The sequence below is a fragment of the Anguilla anguilla genome, chromosome 2, assembly GCF_013347855.1.
Source record: "Anguilla anguilla isolate fAngAng1 chromosome 2, fAngAng1.pri, whole genome shotgun sequence".
Lineage (NCBI taxonomy): Eukaryota > Metazoa > Chordata > Actinopteri > Anguilliformes > Anguillidae > Anguilla > Anguilla anguilla.
In genome coordinates, this window is record NC_049202.1 from 64,058,342 (window position 1) to 64,078,713 (window position 20,372).

General features: G+C 52.7%; 1 protein-coding gene across 18 annotated transcripts in view; it reads left to right on the forward strand.

The window, feature by feature from the left end:
* The window catches only part of cacna1ab (calcium channel, voltage-dependent, P/Q type, alpha 1A subunit, b), a 154,991-nt gene that overhangs the window by 97,767 nt on the left and 36,852 nt on the right, over nucleotides 1–20,372 (forward strand). For 12 of the 18 annotated variants that reach the window (XM_035405737.1, XM_035405745.1, XM_035405751.1 and 9 more), the window contains 18 exons: nucleotides 175–306; nucleotides 733–805; nucleotides 1,248–1,365; nucleotides 1,889–1,956; nucleotides 2,462–2,568; nucleotides 5,737–5,869; nucleotides 6,393–7,057; nucleotides 7,572–7,963; nucleotides 8,386–8,530; nucleotides 9,476–9,605; nucleotides 10,010–10,069; nucleotides 10,432–10,538; nucleotides 16,131–16,142; nucleotides 17,691–17,790; nucleotides 17,975–18,135; nucleotides 18,731–18,871; nucleotides 19,232–19,433; nucleotides 19,572–19,736. In XM_035405737.1, the coding sequence (XP_035261628.1) occupies nucleotides 175–306; nucleotides 733–805; nucleotides 1,248–1,365; nucleotides 1,889–1,956; nucleotides 2,462–2,568; nucleotides 5,737–5,869; nucleotides 6,393–7,057; nucleotides 7,572–7,963; nucleotides 8,386–8,530; nucleotides 9,476–9,605; nucleotides 10,010–10,069; nucleotides 10,432–10,538; nucleotides 16,131–16,142; nucleotides 17,691–17,790; nucleotides 17,975–18,135; nucleotides 18,731–18,871; nucleotides 19,232–19,433; nucleotides 19,572–19,736 (2,911 nt within the window). The remainder of the gene's footprint in view (nucleotides 1–174; nucleotides 307–732; nucleotides 806–1,247; nucleotides 1,366–1,888; nucleotides 1,957–2,461; nucleotides 2,569–5,736; nucleotides 5,870–6,392; nucleotides 7,058–7,571; nucleotides 7,964–8,385; nucleotides 8,531–9,475; nucleotides 9,606–10,009; nucleotides 10,070–10,431; nucleotides 10,539–16,130; nucleotides 16,143–17,690; nucleotides 17,791–17,974; nucleotides 18,136–18,730; nucleotides 18,872–19,231; nucleotides 19,434–19,571; nucleotides 19,737–20,372) is intronic. The other 6 variants (XM_035405744.1, XM_035405752.1, XM_035405746.1 and 3 more) reach the window with 3 other exon arrangements.

A 20,372-nucleotide genomic window follows, 5' to 3' on the forward strand; every position in this document is an offset into this window, starting at 1 on the left:
TGTTGGCTCTGGATTCATAATGTTGAAAGTCCCGTTTCTGTATCGCTGACGTTGTAACGTTCCACACTGGCAGCTTTGACAGAGCGAACCGGAGATCTTCCGGTCCGGTTACCGTGGTGAACCTGTGTTCTTAACTGGAACGTTGAGACAAACACGTGTTCCGTGTCCCTGCAGGTACTGGTCGTCCCTGCGGAACCTGGTGGTCTCGCTGCTGAGCTCGATGAAGTCCATCATCAGTCTGCTCTTCCTCCTCTTCCTCTTCATCGTGGTCTTCGCCCTGCTGGGCATGCAGCTGTTCGGTGGCCAGTCAGTACCTGAATTACTCACCTGATTTGTGGTTGCCCTGGGAAAATGTTGCTTGTGCCATTGAGTGCAGGTTAAACAGACATTGTAAAGGACATAACCTATACATGTAGTACAGCACAAGATAAATAAATATAATGTAATGTAAGTACAATGAAGCATAATGTGCGTTGTTCGATGCGTCCCCTTCCTTCAGCTCTGCAGAAGGTCTGCTGTTTATGTCTCTGCACGGGAGTGTAAGAGTGAAGGAGCTTGTGCATTATGGGAGCACAGTAATGGCCATCAGACCCGCTATCGCTGGTCCATTAGTGACGATTGCATCTCCAACAAAAATAGGCCAGACTCCAGACTCCTATTTGGAGCCCAAACTGTGTCTCCCTCTCTTCGCTGTCTGCTGGAATGCGTCTCTGCCCCGTCTCCCTCTCCCAGGTTTAACTTCGAAACCGGCACTCCCCCCACCAACTTCGACACCTTTCCTGCAGCAATAATGACCGTTTTTCAGGTAAGAAGGGAGGGAGAGCGTGAAACATGTGAGATTTTCAAGCTCTGTTTGCTCCCTAGACGTTTGATGTCTTTTTTATAAACAATCTAAAGAAGGTGGATTCATGATCTCAGAGGGCCACCCTGTCTTTAGTTTAGTGTTTTGCAAAAAAAATCCCCTGTGACTGATTATTTGACGGCACTGAAGTCTGTCGAGTCACAGCTTTAGGAGTATCTTCCCTGCAGCTGCTGTGTACCTGTGTTTTGCTAAATGCATTTGTTCTGATGCGATAAGGCTCCTGTCCGTGGAGGTCCCGGCTGGATCAGGTGCTCAGCGCGGCTCATTGATACTGTTTGTCTGAGGCCTCTGGAAGTGCCGAGGCCCAGCTGGGCCTCCTCCGGCCGGCGAGCTCCTCCCCCTCGGCCGTGTCCCGGCCTGACGCCCGTGTGCTTGTGCCGCTCAGATCCTGACGGGCGAGGACTGGAACGTGGTGATGTACGACGGCATCGCGTCGCAGGGCGGGGTCAAAAAAGGCATGGTCTTCTCCATCTTCTTCATCGTCCTCACCCTCTTCGGGAACTGTATCCTGCTCTGAGAGGCTTCCGGTGTGGGGGGGGTGGGGGGGGGGGGTGGGGCGGTGGCCGGCACGAGTGGGGGGGGGGGGGGGGGGGCGGGGGGGGAAGAGGGTGGGGCTTATGGGACGCGCAATCTGGGTAGGCACAGTAAGCACTGTCGATCCTGAAAATGAAATGTAAAATTGAAAGCAATAAAAGAGTTTGGCCCTATCAATATCAGAAACATGCAGGAAGGTGATATGTGGATGGGAACGCTCTGGCTGAGGTATGCCTGTCAGTACAGTGAAGTTTCTTTCCATCAGCTATTCCTCCGGCATTCTTACAGTCATTTTCTGTGTACTAAAGTGAGTGAATTCCAGTGACACAGAAAGAACAGTGACACCTGTTCTTACCCTGCCTGCCTCGACTGCACACCATGTTCCTCATGTTGCCTCTTTCCACGTGGGAAGTGGGACCGGTCAAGCGATGGCGCCAGCTTGCTTCGCGGTTCAGCTCGTTGCTGTTTTTCCCTTTAACGAGCGAACCTCAGACACCTTGCTCAACGTGTTCCTGGCCATCGCCGTGGACAACCTGGCTAACGCGCAGGAGCTGACCAAGGTACGGCGCGTCGCGCGGGCGTGTCCGACAGACTCCGCTGCGCTGAGCTGACCGCCGTGTCAGTCGTTCCTGGGAACCGCGGCTCGACAGGAATTCTGGGATACTGGCCTGGATCCACTGAATATTTACAGTTGAATTTGACTCACAGTTAAATTGTAGCGTTTATTCTTACACAGTAATATAAATACAAGTAGTAACAGAGTAAATACAAAGAGTCTTGTTTGTAATTTTATAATTGTTTCTAACTGTTTAATGGCCTGAACTCAGAGCACTATATAAAAGCTCTCTAAACTGTGTTTGTGAGGGAAAAAAGCAAAGCAGGTAAAGTTAGGGATGAATGCTTGTAGAATTCAGGACACTGTCTGGTTCACCTCTGTGCCTGGCCCCTAGCCTCCTGCCTGCTGGCTGGTCTTTCTCTCTGTCTGTGCTCCCGGCTCTGTTCTTTGCCCCTGTGCTCACCCCAGAATGCGGTGTGCCAGTGATCATCAGCTTGTTTCTTTGTCAGGACGAGCAAGAGGAGGAGGAGGCCACCACTCAGAAGATCGCTCTGCAGAAGGCCAAGGAGGTGGCCGAGGTCAGCCCCCTGTCTGCAGCCAACCTCTCCATCGCAGCGTGAGTCCCTCCTTCCCGCTTCCTCTCCGCCTGTCTCTCGCTCTCATACACACACTCACTTGCACTCATGCGCACATACACATACACACACACGCACCCGTGCATGCCTGCACACACACACGCACACACATACTCACACACGCACCCGTGCATGCCTGCACACACACACACAGACACACTTGCACACACACGCACACACATACTCACACACATATATACACATGCACCCATGTACGCGCACACACACACACATACGCACACACACACACACACACACACACACGCACATGCACCCATGCACACACACGCACACATACATGCACACACACACACACACACACACACACACACACTCATACGCACACACACGCGCACACACACACCCTCTTCGGTGCAGTGCTCGCACAGCAGGGCGTCTGACTCACTGGCTTTCCTGTCACACCGTACAGAGCTGAGTGTAAGCTCACAGCAGCGTGCTGCTGTACTGCAGGCACACAGACGCCTGGCCCTGTGAAGGTGCACAATTAGCAGTGTTTTCCCTGAGAGAAGCCACTGCTGTGGAGTGGATACTGCTGCACATTTCCAGCACCTTTCAAGCCCACTGTGCTGTCAAGAGGGACTGCGGAGAGCTTAGAGTACACGTCAGTAAAGACATCTGTGTATTTATATAGAAAGTGTATGAAAACCTTTCCTTTTTTAAAATGAAAGCACCCACTTTAGGCACTCTAAAGCGCAGTGATGGGTTCCCCTGGACTTCAGCTGATTGGCTGTCGCCAGATGGAATGTTCAACCAATTTTTGTAAGTGGGCCAACAGGAAATGCACAGGCTTTGTGACTGTGAACATTGCGTAAATGAGTATGATCAGACTGTATGGTCCCTCGCAGTTCTGCACGCCAGTATGTTGGCCTGTTAGTGGGGGGGGGGGGGGGGTTGTGGGCCCCTTTGAGTTAACCAGCGATTGGTCCGTTCTCTGCCTGGGCTTTTCTCTGTTGTAGTCTTGGTTTGTTTAGCCACAACCAAATTGTCTTGAGTGTGTGCATGTTAACTTAGTTTCAGCTTTCGTTCATGGTAATTCAGTGCGTGCAGTTACAGTAGCTAACTTAGCATTGGGAGAAAAATTCCCAGCCACAACAATTGAGCATCTACTGAACTGTTGCCAAACCAGCGGATTGTTCGAGTAGAGATCGTAATTATTATCAAGGAGGCTTCATTTCATAATTATTATGAGGAGGCACTCACTTTGTTCCTATCTGTTCATTGGCATGCTTTTTAAACTCTGAACTTATCATTTCAGTACTCAAGATCAGCTGAATCAAATGTGTCATTTGATGATTCGCAAATGCTGCAGTTAAACAATCATCTTCACTGCCTGCCTGTCTGTCTTCAGCACTGCGGCTGGGTTTACTCTCAGAGGGCAGAAGGAGAGCCAGATATCAGCTGAACGTTTACCGCTGCTTGACCCGTGGAGACTTCCTGGAACACAGCACTGTCTTACAGCCTTTAATGTTCCGGTCTGTTCCGCTTCCATTAGGGCTGTTCAGTGTCACACAGCTTCAGTGCTGGTGCTGCTCTGGAGCAAAGGGGGTTCTCTTCACTCTGTTTGAAATAAATGGTGGGTGAAGCCCGTGTTTTTCCTTAGAGTTGTGCATTGGTGGGGGTTCCAGTGTATTTGTGGGGGTATCAGTGTATTGGTGGGGGTACCAGTGTATTTGTGGGGGTACCAGTGTATTGGTGGGGGTATCAGTGTTTTGCTGGGGGTTCCAGTGTATTGGTGGGGTACCAGTGTATTGGCAGGGTTCCAGTGTATTGGTGGGGGTTCCAGTGTATTGGTGGGGGTACCAGTGTATTTGTGGGGGTTCCAGTGTATTGGTGGGGTACCAGTGTATTGGCAGGGTTCCAGTGTATTGGTGGGGGTTCCAGTGTATTGGTGGGGGTATCAGTGTATTGGTACTTACAGGAGACTGAGCTGGAGACTGAATCTTGCCAAATTCCTTGTCCCGTGACTTCTCAGTTGACCTCATAAAGACCCACTAAACTGAGCGACATTCAGAGTTCCCACCCAATAGAAAGGGAGGGATCAGGCACCGGGGTCACCTGACAGGAGCACAAACCGGGGGCATGATTATTTCATTTGAAAGCTGAATAACCAATGCTACCGTAGCGCGTGATTTCACTCCTGCCTGACGGAAGCGTGTGATGTGGTCTGACCTCACGGTGGTGTGCATTTTTTGCATTCATCTTGAGTCCGCGTTTAGCGCTGGCTGCGGGTGCTCCAGCAAGCGTTGTGGAAGAGTTGTTTTTACGTTCCTGCCGCTCTCTCGGCCGTCTCACTCCGCCCTTTCCCTCCTCAGAGCGACGGCGAACGCCGAGCGCCTCGACGCTAAAGACAGTTTGCCGGACTGGTATTTATTTGTTTACTGTTTATTTCTTTATCCGCTCTCTTTTCCTGTCTTTCTCTTTTTTATTTTGCTTCTTTTGGCCCCTATTGGCCTTGGTTGTGGTAGTAGCTAGCATTAGCGGTAGCGCTGTCGTGGGGTGGGGGGTGGAGCTCCAGTGCCTCGCCCTGTGTTCGGTGCTGTGGTTGCCTCAGCTTGGCCTGTTCTGTGCATTCTGTTTCTGTTTCTGACTTTGGGGGGTGAGGTGGGGTCCTTTCCTTGGTCATATTTTTCTCTTGATCGTGGCTTTTGTTCGATCTCTATGACCTGTCTCTGCTCTGCTGTCACTGTTGTCGCCGTCATGGTGAGCTGAGGAACTTTTCCTCAAATCTGCCCTTTCTGGTTTTAGAAAGAGTTTGTCACTCTGCTGCCTCTCAGTGACATCACACCTGCTGTGGGACTTCCCCTTTGCCTCCCTCTCTGGCCACTGCTGTGCTCTCTCTCGCTCTCCCCTCCCCTTTTTCTCTCCTCTTTCTCTCTTTATCTCTCTTTCGCTCCCTCTCTCCCTCTGCCCGTCTTTTTTTGTCTCTTTATCTTTTACTCTGTCTCCCATCAAATCTTTCTTTTCTCCCCTTCTGTTACTTCTCTCTCTTTCTCTCTCTCGCACACACTCTCTCCATTTTCCCATCCTTCCTCTCTGCACTACTGACACGCTCCCCCCTTCTTCCTCCTTGCTCTCCTTCCTTCCCCCCGGTACGCCTCCCCCTGGTGCACCTCCCCGGCCTCCTGCAGTAAGGAGCAGCAGAAGAATCAGAAGGGGCCCAAGTCGGTGTGGGAGCAGCGCACCAGCGAGATACGCCGCCAGCACATGATGACCAGCAGGGAGGCGCTGTACAACGAGCTCGACGCCGAGGACAACTGGAAGGTGAGAGAGGAGGCGGGGCCACGCCCTTCAGGGACACTGAGCGAACAGGAAACAGAGCACACTGCAGTGTACTGTAAATACATGGACTTTAAAAAAATATAATTATAAAAATATTTCACAACAGCGTACTTAAAAAAAAATCTATTACATTAGCAGCTGAAAGCTGCAATGCCTTGTATTTTTGGTCACACGTTTAGATATAAAATATTTTATTAGAATTTCAGTATAGGACTTTTATGTAAGGGCTGGTGAGGGGAAATGAGACAGATAATGGGAACAGTTTAGGCTGGTGCTGTCCCCCTCCTCCCCGCACACTGTGCTGTGCTGCTCAGTCTGTGTGTGCGCCTGTGCAGTAACTAGCGAAAAGGCTGTGTCTGCCTGTGTCTCTGATGTGTGCGGATCTGTGAGGGGTTCTGGTGGAGGTCCCCCCCCCCCACCCCCAGCAGGGTCCCACAGCGTGTGCTGAGATCGTTTCTCAGACGCTGACGCCCCTCTGTGCCCCCCCCCCCCCCCCGCTCCCCAGGTCTCGTACCCGCGGCACATGAAGACGCACCTGGACCGGCCGCTGGTGGTGGACCCGCAGGAGAACCGCAACAACAACACCAACAAGACGCGGCCCAGCGAGGGCCCGGAGCCGGACCAGCGGCTGAGCCAGCAGCGGGCCGAGGAGTTCCTGCGCAAGCAGGCTCGCTACCAGGAGAGGGGCGGGGTCGGGGGAGGCGGCGGGGGGCGGCTCTACGAGAGGGCGGACTCCGGCGAGGCCCGCAGGGTGCGGAAGGAGCACGATCTGGGCCACTGCAACCTCAGCCAGCAGTCCCTCACCCGCCTGGACAGCCCCGACGAGCGGCCCGACGAGCGGCCCGCCGACCCCCAGCGCCGGCACCAGCACCGGCCGCCGCCGGGCCGAGCTGTGGACGGGCACGGGGCCTCCCCGCGCCGGGACGGGGGCCGCCCCGAGCACCGGCGCCCCCGACAGCACCGCAGGCCCCCCGACGATGAGGAGGGGGGAGGAGGAGGAGGAGGGCGGGGCAGCCGACACAGGGGCCCCGGGCCGGATGGAGGCGGGGACTCTGATCACATGGATGAAACAGACAGGAGGCAGAGACGCCATCGCCACGGCTCCCAGTCCACCAATGACAACGAAGGAAGGAAGGACAGGGAGCGGGTCCGACAGCACCGGGGCAGGAAGTGAGTCAGAAGAACCAGCAAATGTGTGTGTGTGTGTGAATATGTGTGTTTGAATGTGCATGTGTGTGTGTGTCCTGTAGCTATTTTACCATCTGTGTCCATCCCACTGACAACTGTGCTGTTCTCTTTTCTCTGTGCTGCTGTCTTTTTCTGTCTCTTTCTGTGCGACTTCCTGTCTCTGTCTCTCTGTCTGTGCTCTCTCTTTTTCTCTGTGGCTCTCTCTGCTGCTCTCTCTGCTTCTCTCTCTCTCTCCCTCTGTCTCTCTCTCTCTCTCTGTCCCTCTCTCTCTGTCTGTCTCTCTCTCTCTCTATCTCCCCCTCTCCCTCCCTCTCTCTCTCTCTCTCTGTGTCTGTCTCTCTCTCTCTCTCTCTCCCTCTCTGTCCCTCTCTGTCTCTCTTTCTCTCTATCTCCCCCTCTCCCTCCCTCTCTCTCTTTGTCTGTCTCTCTCTCTCTCCCTCTCTGTCCCTCTCTCTCTCTCTCTCTCCCTCTCTCTCTCTGGCTCCTGTCGGTCCAGCAGCGAGGGCCAGGGTAACGGCCCCACCCTCTCCACCACCAGGCCCATCCAGCAGCTGGTCCCGCGGCAGGACAGCCAGCGCAGCGAGGACATGGACAACGTGAAGAACAGCAAGCTGGCCACGCGGTCCCCGAGCGGCTCCGACCCCCACCTGCACGGCAACCGCAGCCCCGCCCGGCCCGGCGACGACGACGACCGCGCCCGCAACGCCCTCAACGCCCTCAACCGCGCCGCCCCCCTGGGCAGAACGCCGGGGATGGGCCCCGAGAGCGCCGTCATCCTCACCAACCCCGTCCCGGCCCCCACCCCCGGCAGGACCGCCGGCACCAGGCCTGAGCACACGGCGGTGGACATGCCGCCCGTGTACCCGTCCATCAACGCCATCCTGCAGGGTGAGGGGGGGGGCGGGGGCGGGGGTGGGGAGGGGGGCGTGTGTGCCTTTAGGAAGCTCCCCGCTCACGTGATTCCCGCTGTCCCCGGCCGTGCTAGCGCTCGCTAATGACCGTTTGCGTTCTGCCCCGGCAGCTCCTCAATCTCCTTACAGTAAATTGCTCTGGATAATGGCGTCAGCCTGATCAATAGAGTGCAGTGATTCATCCCGCTCATTCTGGTCTCACCTCTCCGACTGTATCTCTCCTCCTGTGCGCTCCCTCTTTCTTTCCTTCCTTTCTGCCCCTTGTTTCTCACCTTCCCACCTTTCTTATCCTCTCTCTCTCTCTCCCTCTTTCCCTCCTCTCCTCTCTCTCTCTTTTCCCCTCCTCTCCTCTCTCTCTCTTTTCCCCTCCTCTCCTCTCTGTTCCCCTCCCCTCTGCAGTGAATAAGAATGCAAACACAGAGCCTTCGCCTAAGAAGGACGAGGAGAAGAAAGAGGAGGCGGGTGATGATGACAACGGCGACGAGGGAGGGACAAAACCCATGCCCCCCTTCAGCTCCATGTTCATCCTGTCCACCACCAACCCGTGAGTGCCCACGTCTGTCCGTCTGTCTCTCTGTCTGTCTCTGTCTCTCTGTCTGAATGTCTGTTTGTTTGTTCGTCGGTCTGTCAATGTTGTCTCTGTCTGTCTCTCTGTCCAAGGTTGTCTTCCTGTTTATCTGCCAGGTTGTCCATTTTTGTCTGTCTGCCTGTCTCCCTAGCTATCCAACTTTATTTTTTTGTCTCTCTAACAATGATGTCTTTCTGTTTATCTGTCTGGTTGTCTATTTATGTCTTTCTGTCTGTCTCCTTGGCTGTTCAACGTTACCTCTGTCTAATGTCTTTTGCTGAAAGAAAATGGTAAGATCATGTACTTGTAATAAGACCCTGTGTTGTACTGTGTCGTATGGTTTACTGTAGCTCCTTCCTGCTCTTTCTTTCCTGTGCTACTGTATATGGAATGCATTTATCCTTCTAAGACCCAACAATTCATTTCTGTCCCCTGTAATGGACAGGAGGCTCTGGTCTTAATCTCAATAACCACACATTCTGCTATGCTGGAACCTACTCTGCAAGGGACCTTCAATTAAAAATAAAGGACATTTTTGAGAATGTTTTCACTACGTGTTTTTGTCATCCAAGACACTTGTACTATGTCAAAAAAAATTAAATACATAGCCTTTTTTTCCTGCTAAATCTCTGGAGGATATACACTCCATATATAGTAGCATGTGGTGTTTCAGCTCATGTTCAGGAAATTAATTGAAACTCAATTTCCCATAATGCTCTACGGTGATTGAATTTCCAATTAATTTCCTGAATGGAATTGCCCTCAGCTCTGCTGCACAGTTCAATGTGGATGCACAGATGAGTATGCAGAGCGGCGGGCTGACCTTATTTGCACGTGTGCTGATGTATGGGTAACGGGGCCTTAAAGCAGTGCCCCTGGCCGGTGTGACAGTGTGCTGGTGTGCGGGGCGGGCGGGGGCAGGTTCCGGAGGCTGTGCCACTACATCGTGACGCTGCGCTACTTCGAGATGTGCATCCTGCTGGTCATCGGCATGAGCAGCATCGCCCTGGCGGCCGAGGACCCGGTCCAGGCCAACTCCCCCCGCAACAACGTGAGCCTCCCTCCGACCAATCGCATCCCTCCGTCCGTCTGTCCGTCATCCTCTGCCTCCATGCCAACGGCCTGTGCTTGCTCTGTGAATCTACGTGTACCCCACTGGGCTTGGTTCTGATCACCAATGCTGTACGACTGTCTGTCTGCATGTCTGTCTGTCTCTCTGTCTGTTTGCCTGTCTGTCTGTCTGCATATCTGTCTGTCTGTTCCACCGTCTGCTTTGTCATCTGTTCTGTACGTCCCCATTCACATTCCTTCTGTCTGTCTGGCCGTGTGTCTGTGCGTCTGAACGCCTCCTGTCGATGGGAGGCTTTAGAATTCGCTCCTCCTGTTTCTGTGTGTACGAGCGTAAATCTGCCGTCACTGTCGTTCCCATGACAACCTTGTGTTTTTTTCTTACAGGTGTTGCGGTACTTTGACTACGTCTTCACCGGAGTGTTCACCTTTGAGATGCTGATTAAGGTGAGTGTCAGTGCCTCAGTGTTGTGATGTCAGTGCCTCAGTGTTGTGAGGGTCAGTGTCTCTGTGTTGTGAGGGTCAGTGTATCAGTGCCGTGATGTCAGTATCTCAGTGCTGTGAGGGTCAGTGTCTCAGTGCTGTGAGGGTCAGTGTGTCAGTGCTGTGATGGTCGGTGTCTCAGTGCTGTGAGGGTCAGTGTCTCAGTGCTGTGATGTCAGTTTCTCAGTGCTGTGATGTCAGTGTCTCAGTGCTGTGATGTCAGTGTCTCAGTGCTGTGATGTCAGTGTCTCAGTGCTGTGATGTCAGTTTCTCAGTGCTGTGATGTCAGTGTCTCAGTGCTGTGATGATCAGTGATTCTGTTTCAGATGGTAGACCTGGGGCTGGTCCTGCACCAGGGGGCCTATTTTCGGGACCTGTGGAACATCCTGGACTTTATAGTGGTTAGTGGTGCCCTGGTGGCCTTCGCCTTCACGTAAGTGTCACCCTGGAAACCCGCCCCCCCTTCCCCCCCCTTCCTGCCTGCTGCCCTCTGCTGCCCAAACATTGCAGTACAGCCCCAACGGCACCCTGGAGACCAGCCCTGCCTCTCTGTCTGTCTCTCTTTCTCTCTCTCTCTCTCTGTCGCTCTCTCTCATTGCCAGTCGCTCATGAGCTTTTTACTCTCGTTCTTACCATCTCTTCATCCGCAGCTGAAGCAACCTGTCTATTGCCTTACTGCATCCTGCACTTTCCTCTCTCTTTCTCTCTCTCTCTCTCTCTCTCTCTCTGTCTCCCTCTCTCACTCACACGCACCTGTCATTGAAATGGCCTCTCTCTAACTGGATTATTTTTCTCTATTTTTCTCATACGCATGCACCTTCTCATGGCCTCTCTTTTACACACACACACACACACATACACCATGTAAAATGGGCTATCTCTCTGTCCTGTGTCTCTCTCTTTCTCTGATTGGCTGAAAGAGACAGTCAGTCGCTCACTGTCTGAATCCCTAGAGCTGTCCCTCTGGAATGTTTCACCCCCCCCCCCCCCCCCATCCTTCCATCTCCATGTCTCATTCCCTCACTCACTTCATTGCTCTGCTGTCCTCTCTCCTTTTCCCTCCCTGTCTTTCTACCTCTCTCCCTCTCTCTCCCCCTCCCCCTTTCTGTCTAACACAGTTATCCGCGTGGCTACATACACCCCTTTCCTTCCCATCAGCCCAAAATGTCAATCATCCAGCACCAGCAGCAGCCTTGCCCATTCCCCTCCCCCCGTGCCCACCCCCACCCCACCCCCAGCCCCAACCGCCCCCCCCCCCCCCCCCCCACTCTTCCTCCCCCCTCCCCCACCCCCTCTTTAACAAGCTCAGCGAGTGGCTGCCCCTGGCTCATTTCCGTGTGGGTGACGACCCCAGGCACCTGTAACCCTTTAGTGCCCAGGCGGTGCTGGAGCAGCGAGCCCCGCCCCGCCCTGCCCCCCCCCCCCGGCGCCAGAGCAGGTATTTCAGCCACATTCCTCTGCACGGCCTGGGGGGAACCTGACTGCGCCTCTGCTGGGATAGCACTGAACGAGGCGGCCACGATCTCGACCCAGATATCTGACATATGATATACCTGTGCATATATCCATAGGCTCTGCAGATATCTGACGTATGATACACCTGTGCATATATCCATAGCTCTGCAGATATCTGAACGTGGGTGATATATGTGCCTGTGTGCGTGCGTATGTGTACACCCTCCTCAGCCATGCCTGCGCTCTAGGTTCGTACGCGTAGCTGGCCGCCCCGCCAGCGCACGTAATACACGGGTGGAGTCTACACGCAGAATCGGTGACACGTACACAGTACTCGCAGTGTCGCTCCCCGGGGCATACCAGGCTGCACCAGCCCGGTGGTGCCGAACCGCAAGCTTTTTAAACGCGCCCAAGTACCTTCAGGAGTTCGGGACCAAACCCCAGCCAAATATGTCACACTCTAAACACACGGGCGCGTACGCATTCACACACACACACACACACACGTGTACATGCCTGAAAAGCAGTGGAAATTTGTCTGCTCAAACACTGAGCTCTCTGTCTCCGGCAGGTGAGCAGAAGGCAGTACTGTTCCGTGTCAGCGACTCTGTGTTCTGTTCAGCGACCCTGACGTCCCTGTATTACGGCACCGTCGATAGCCGACGGTTGGCCGCGGGACAGCGCTCCCGTTTGGGCTGTTCCGGTACCTTCTACAGCCCGCGACGGGGTCCCATCAGGTGCTGGTGCCACCGAGCCGGCAAACGGAGCTGGTGTCAGGCAGCACTCTGATTCTGCTCTGCGGTCCTAACCGGGCGACCGCTGCAAGGCCTCAGGCTCCAAAAAAAAGCAAAGACCATGACCGTCTAAAAAAAAAAAAAGACCATGGTCCGCATGCACGCGTTTTGGTTCCCGGTTCCTGGTTTTCCGCCCCCTGAAAACTGGAACCTCCTTGGCTTCCGTGTCGTTGAACGTCGTCATGGCGTTGATTTGTCTCCAGATCAACGGGTCGGCTAGCGCCGGAAACTGCTACAGCCAGCCGTGGCGCCGGTGCCTCCATGTTGAATGCTGTGTTGATGAGTGTGTTTCTCGCTGCTGAACTGTACTAAATCTGCTGTACTAATCTACTGAGCCCCTCGAGCAGGACGCACGTCGCCGCGGGAAACGGACGGAGGCCGCAGGACTGGGGAAGGTGTACATATATGTATATACACGGTGTATATATATATTTAACTGTGTGTACGTAGTGGTGAATGGCTGTAATGTAGATTAAGTGCATTTGAAGAACCTATCCCGGTCCTCAGTATGTCTCTATGTGTCCGGGCTGATAGGTTCGTGTAAAGCACAGATGGAAAAACAGAAGAACCGCTTCTCCGCACATCCCTCCCTGGCATGTCCACCCCCTGGTGGAGACCCTTCCCCACGCTCCCCTCCTCCGCCCCCCCCCCGCCCCCACCCCTTATTCCCTGCATCCGCTAGGGGCTACGCTGACGCCCGGGGATGAGGGGTTTTGGGCGGGGTGCTGACCCCATAGGCCGGCCAGTGCCCTACCCCCCCCCCACCCCCATCTGTCAGCGAGTGAGGGTTGCAGAATGGTGCTCCAGGGTGATGATGGTGGCGCCCCCTGCTTGTCAGCTGTGGTATCTTCGTCCTGTCTCTGTGCTGTCCTGGGAGCCCTCAGCGACTGTGCTGCAGGCTGTTGTGTCTGTCCCTGTCTCTCTGTGTGTCGGGCCTGCGTTTAGACTAACACACACACACACACACACACACACACACAGGGCGAGGCGGACTGGGCGCGCTCAGACAGACAGGGCATGGCGTTCGGCGTGCGCGGTTCCCAAGGGCACTGAACTCAGCCAGAAAGCGCAGTCAGACGCAGCCAGAAAGCGCAGTCAGACGCAGCCAGAAAGCGCAGTCAGACGCAGCCAGAAAGCGCAGTCAGACGCAGACAGACGCAGCCAGACCGCCGAAAGGTTTCATCAACCTAAAAAGGACGGAAAGGCGTTTTCCGCAGAATTAGACGGCACTGCAGATAGACTGATTAGCCCCCTCTGGAGCTGTGAGTTTTACTTATTCTGATTAGCACTGCGTCGCGTTAGAGTATTAATTGTTATGTGGCGGAGGAAGAAGGCATTACACCAAGGCCCATGCTGGGATTCTCTTTAAGCAGACAGTCTGGAGCGAAGGCAGCCAGGCAGCCAGGTGGAGATAATATTAGTCGCGAGGGGAAGGGAGAGTCAGCCTGTAGAGTAAGAGAGGAGCGCTCTTCCAGAAGTGCTGTGGAGGCACCCGTGTGTGTTTTTTTTTTTTTGGGGGGGGGGGGGGGTTGGGACGAGGCCCCCAAGCACACGGCTGTGACATCCCTATATTTGCTATGGATAGCAGAATGTATTTGCTCTTAACACTGAAAGTGTGTATGATTGCGTGTGTGAGACTTACAGTGTGTCTATATGTGTTTGTGTGTGTGTGTGTGTGTGTTTGTGTGTGAAATGGAGTGACTGCCCCGTGTTTGTCAGGGTAAATACAGTGGACAGATTTGGGTTCCTGTGGCACTGTCCTCCCCTCCACTGCCCTGAACACCCCCGGCCCCCCCCCCAACAGCGTAAGACTCTGGTGCCAGATCTTACACTCTCCATGTCTCTCCATATGAAGCAGCACCAGACCTGGGCTTTGCGAGGCTGCTGGCTCCTGTGACTCCTGAACGTTCAACAGTACGCCATTAAAGTGCCAACGTCACTGCGATCGCCAGAGGCACGCATACTGTCACCGTCAAAATGCCTGCTCACTTCGTCCACACCGTTCACCTAATGTAATGAGTGGGGAAGCTGTACTTAGATTAGTGTTGTATCTATATTTATTTATGATTTATTTAGTAGCTACTAGCCAATTTTACCATGTAGTAACTATAGTGATTAACAAAGTAAATTTTATATAGCCAAGCACACTAGCTGCTGAAGTCATACTAACAAATAGCATTAGCCCAATTAATGGAGTGAGTCAATAAAGTGACTACTGTTAATTAACTTAAGTGGAAAAGAAATTAAAAGAAAAGTCTTGACGTGGCTTGTGCTGTACACCATTCCACCAAACTTTATTGCTTCAGACTACAGTCCTAAAAATGATGATTTGGGCTGTGCTTCTGATGCCAGTTATTGCAATATAAATGACTCTGATGATTCTGCACTTTCATGGTGTATAGTGTCATTACCAGTGGAATTCTGCCACAGCAGAATTCCTTGGTACCCTCCATCCAAGCTCCTCTGGGCTTGATTTGGCCAATCACAGATTCCAGCCACTCAGAACCAATGATGCCGTTGATGATGTCATAATGAGCCTCGGTGGAATCCCAGGTCTACAGGACTCTATAGTAGATCTGTAGAGCAGCTGGTCACATGGTCACTGTGGTCACGCAGTGTCCTGCTACTATAGCAGTCCTGGGTCATATGGGAAAGTGCCAACCATGGTGGGTGTGTTGTGCGGTTTGTGTGAGTGTGTGTGTGTGTGTGTGCGTGTGTGTGTGTGCGTGCGTGAGAACAGCAATGGTAGCGCAACACGGTGTCTGTCTTCGTGGGCATGGTCACGGAGGTCCGGACACCCCCATGGCTATGGGCGGGGCGGGGTGGGGCGGGGGGGACGTCGGTCTTGCGGCATTTTTCACTGCATGCCCTTGCTCGCCTCAGCGTGCCCTCGGCAATGCCAGCGTGCTCCTGCGTGTGTCCTGTATTTCTCTCGAAACCCCACCCAAACTAGCGCTAGCACGGGCCGTCCCGGGGAGAGAGAGGACGGAGCACCTCCCGGGATCGAGGTATCGCCCCACTGCCTGTAAAAACAGCGCCCGTCCAGCAGAGAGAAAAACACCTTTCTGTTCTCTTTAAAGGTGCAGAGTAACTGACTGCAGCACTGTATGAAAGCAGATACTGCATTTTATTATTAGCATTATTATTGTTATTAATAATGCATTATTTTTGTATATTGTTAATGCTCATTAATAATTGTTTTTTTTATTGTCAAGTGTTAATTGTGATCGTTAAATAAATGCTTTTTGCTGTGAATATAGAGGAGTACTGAAGACTCAGCACATGACAGTCTGCATTGTTGTAGTGCTTTAGGCTTAAAATTGATCCACCAGAGATGTCGTAGTCTATCGGTAACGTATCCATAATATCCATAATCCATATTAATAATAATAATCCATATTGTGGGTTTCTGAGAAAATAGGGGGCTAGTTTTTTGGGGTGATGGGGGAGGGGGGGTCTCCAACCGATCGCAGCCCTGTATAGGTCAGAGACAGATGAAGGGTGGTATGGGAAGATCTTTAACCAATCACAGGGCTTGGTAGGTGGGTGCAGGAGTCAGAGACAGGTGAGGGGTGACGTGGGTAATTGCTTAACCAATCGCAGGCCTTGGTCTCTTTTCTTCTGTCTCTGTCTGTCTCATATGAATGTTTTTCCTCCGCCGACCCCCCCCACCCCCTCCCTTTTTTCCTGTTTTTCCTGTCTTTCTTTCTCTCCCTCCCCCTCGTCTTTTGCTGTCACTGATCCTCTGTCCTCTCTTCGCCTGGCCTCGTCTGCAGGAGCAGCACCCGGTAAAGTTCTCTCTCTCACTCTCTCTCTCTCTCTCTCTCTCTCTCTCACTTCCTCTGTCACGCACCTCTCTTTGCCTTTTACCTTTATATGAAGTGTCACATGTTCCCTGCTGCTCACTCTCTCTGTCCACTCTGTGATCCGGTCCAGTACTGTGAGAGCCCACCCTGGGCTCTCTCTCTCTCTCTCTCTCTCTCTCTCTCTCTCTCTCTCTCTCTCTCTCTCTCTCTCTCTCTCTCTCTCTCTCTCTCTCTCTCTCTCTCTCTCTCTCTCTCTCTCTCTCTCTCTCTCTCTCTCTCTCTCTCTCTCTCTCTCTCTCTCTCTCTCTCTCTCTCTCTCTCTCACTCTGTTGTATATGGAAGTGTTCTGTGTTAGCGCCTAAGGCCCTTCACCTCCATGCCACAGCCAGACTGGAGGTTATGGTGTGGAATGATGCGGAAAGTACCGGAACAGCGATTTGTTCCCAGCACCGGCGTGATGCTCGGCTGCTTTTGCTGGGGCGGTCGTTCGAAGTCCTCGCGTGTCGGCCATCGCTCAGCTTGGCACGTTATCTTCCGCGCCCCCGGCGGCCCGCTGTTGGCTGGCCGTCGGCCCGCTTGCATTTTGCGAATCGGCGCCACGGCGGCCCACTAGCGGGCAGTCGAGGTTGAGGGAGTGGAGACGGGCGTCGGCTGTTGAAAGACCGAAGGGGCCGGCGTACAGACAGCCGACGGTGGCCAGATTGGTGCTTTACGCCGCGTGGCGACGGCTCTCAACACGACTGAAGCAATCACGGCTTCGTGGGTGGGAGTGGCTGGTCCGCCATCGCCGCTACTGCTTGGTGGATTCTTAGGCCAGGAATGTAGAAAGCGGGGTTCCCTGTGAGAACTGTTTCGGGAACGAGCCGTTTAGGGAGGAGGTCTTCATCAACTAAAATTCAACACGTGCCCTTTAGCAGCACTTCAGAGAGGCCCTTCTGTTTAAAAGCTCCTATCTCCGCGTACGTCCCGTGTAGTTTAACAACAACGCAATGATTGAAAGACAGTTCGGGTAGTGGGTCTCTTTAAAGTGATGTGTCTGTAGCTTATGACGCATTTCCTTTAAAATGTTGGTTCGTTTGATTGCACTTTAAATTTGGGATGTCGTTTCCGTGGAATGGCTTGATGATAAGTGGCACAGGATGGTACACTGTGGAAATCACACAAGCGCCAACATCATTGAGTTGATGAGACGCAGAGATTTAGACGGAAGTGGAAACGGGGGTAGAGTTTTTGACTAAAAGAGTGTCGGAGAAATGACTGATGGAACTAGAGCAAGTTTCAGTTAGGTAGGGAGGTTGCTTTTGTTTTCGAAGGGCTGAATTAAAGCAGAGATTTGACAGGGCTAGTGCGGTTGTCCCTGTGCGTTGGGGCAGATGTCACTCCACATTTGTGTGGAGCGTTTATCCAGTCTGAGCTGCTTGGACAGGACTGTCTCAGTCGAGCTGAAATGTGTGCGATGCTGCACTCTGTGGCTCCTCTCTTCCTCTTCGAGCTATCCTTACCGTGTGCTGTTCCCTGTACGGCCTGCAGGGGGAGCAGTAAGGGGAAAGACATCAGCACCATCAAGTCCCTGCGAGTTCTGAGGGTGCTGCGTCCACTGAAGACCATCAAACGACTGCCCAAGCTCAAGGTACCTCCCGCCTCTACCCGTCCCAGGGTTACGCTGTCCCTCTGCTGTCCGAATGACCTGTCTCCTCATACCACCTCTCTCTTATGAAGTCTCTCTCTCTCCATCTTTCTCTCTCTCTCCCCCTCTCTCTTTCTCTCTCTCTCTTTCTCCCTCACTCTCTCTCTCCCTCTCTGTCTCTCTGCAGGCTGTGTTTGACTGTGTGGTGAACTCTCTGAAGAATGTTCTGAACATCCTGATTGTCTACATGCTCTTCATGTTCATCTTCGCTGTGGTGGCTGTGCAGCTGTTCAAGGGGCGCTTTTTCTACTGCACCGACGAGTCCAAGGAGTTTGAGCATGACTGCAGGTGAGATTGCACACACACGTACACACACACACACACACACACATACTCACACACACACACACGCACACACACGCACACACACACGCACACACACGCGCACACACACGCGCACACACACACGCACACGCACACACACGTACACACACACACACGCACACACACATACTCACACACACACACATACTCACACACACACACACGCACACTGTACCTTGTAAATCTTTGCATAGAAGCATGAAGGTGTTGTTGAACAGTGACTGTACCTTGAATATGTTTCATTATTTGAGTGCCAAATTAAGAATATCTCCCTGTCTGTATCAGGGAGCAGCCCTCCACTGCTCCTACTCTGACATACTCACAAGGAATGGGGGTCAAAAAGGGCCTGATGACCCCTATCCACAACTCTTATTGTGTTAAAAAATCTTTTTTGCACATCATTCGATAACAAAAACTGTAGAACTAAAGTATTCTTAAGGAAGTGTGCAGGTGGTGTCTGATTTGTAGTGCTATGTTGTGGACTGTGCAGCGCAGTGTGCGTGTGCACAGTGCGTTTGACTCTGTGCTGATAGCCTGTGTGTGCCTGTGCTCGTTTCAGAGGCGAGTACCTGGTGTACGAGCGTAATAACGAGGTGAAGGCGCAGAAGCGGTTGTGGAAGAAATACGATTTCCACTACGACAACGTGCTTTGGGCCCTGCTCACCCTCTTCACCGTGTCTACTGGAGAGGGGTGGCCCCAGTGAGTATCTCTGTCACAAGTGCATGTGCACACACACGCACACACACACATACATACACACATGCACACACTCCCACATCTACCCAATTGGCCTCCCTCTCTCTCAAAATCGCAAGATCACCTCAACATTCACGCACAAGTGAGCAAGAAGCTCCTTTATGTACACCTGAAAAAGCCACGCCCACACTGTCCCCTCCCTTCACTCCCAGCTCAGTATAAGACCAGTAAAAGGCCCATGAAGCCCCTGTGAAATCCCTGTGAAAGCCCCATGATAGCCCCGTGAAAGCCCAGTGAAAACCCTGTGTGTGAGAGGCTGTGGAAATCCAGGGCCAATGCCCATCCATCCCCTTCCCTCTGCAGGGTCCTGAAACATTCAGTGGACGCCACTTATGAGGATCAGGGCCCGAGCCCGGGGTACCGGATGGAGATGTCCATCTTTTACGTGGTGTATTTCGTGGTCTTCCCCTTCTTCTTCGTGAACATCTTCGTGGCTCTCATCATCATCACCTTCCAGGAACAGGGTGACAAGATGATGGAGGACTACAGTCTGGAAAAGAACGAGGTGAAGTGGGCCGCGTAACAGGCGTGTGTGTCTGTGCTTGTTTGTTCGTTGTGTGTGTGCGCGCGCGTGTGTGTAGTGTGTAGTGTGCGTGTGTGTGCGCGCTTGGTGTGTTCATCAGCTCATTCCTGTCTGTTGCAGAGAGCCTGTATTGACTTCGCCATCAACGCCAAGCCGTTGACGCGTCACATGCCACGGAACAGGCTGAGCTTCCAGTACCGCATGTGGCAGTTTGTGGTCTCGCCGCCGTTCGAGTACACCATCATGGCCATGATCGCGCTCAACACCATCGTGCTCATGATGAAGGTGCGGCTGCTGCCTCACAGCCTGCCTGGTACAAGCCAGGGGCTGATGCCCCTGAAAATGTATTTGGTAGTGTTTGGTAACAGAAACAGTAACCAGATCAGTTTAACATAGTTTCTTGCTCTTTATCAGCTATTCTGTAAAGCATCTTTGTGACCGTTTTCTGTAAAAAGCACTAAACAAATAAAATTGATTTGACTTGATTTGATTTTTACCACTTGGAGCTTTGGAACGACCTATTAGTCGATACCCCTAAGAAAGCGTTTGGCGAGGTCCTGGTACTGTTGCTCTGATGAGTGTTTTTGTATTGTCTAGTTATTGAGGCCCTCATTTGGCTGGGTGTCCTGAAGTTTATTCACTGCGTGCTCAGTGTAACCCCCGTTTTGCACAGTTAAATTATTGCCAGTAAATAGAGTACTTGAATACAGTCCATTTACTAATGCACAGCTAATTGACTGCAGGGATAATATCATCCAAAGATGGTCCCCTACTACACCACTGGAACAACACCTCCATACTTCTATGGGAAAAGAGCTTCATCTCTATACCGTCCGCAGTTTACAAGCTGTTCTTTTTTCTGTTGAGCCAGAATGGGTTCGGTTGCTATACTGCCATGCTGACACTTTTAGCTGGTCATAG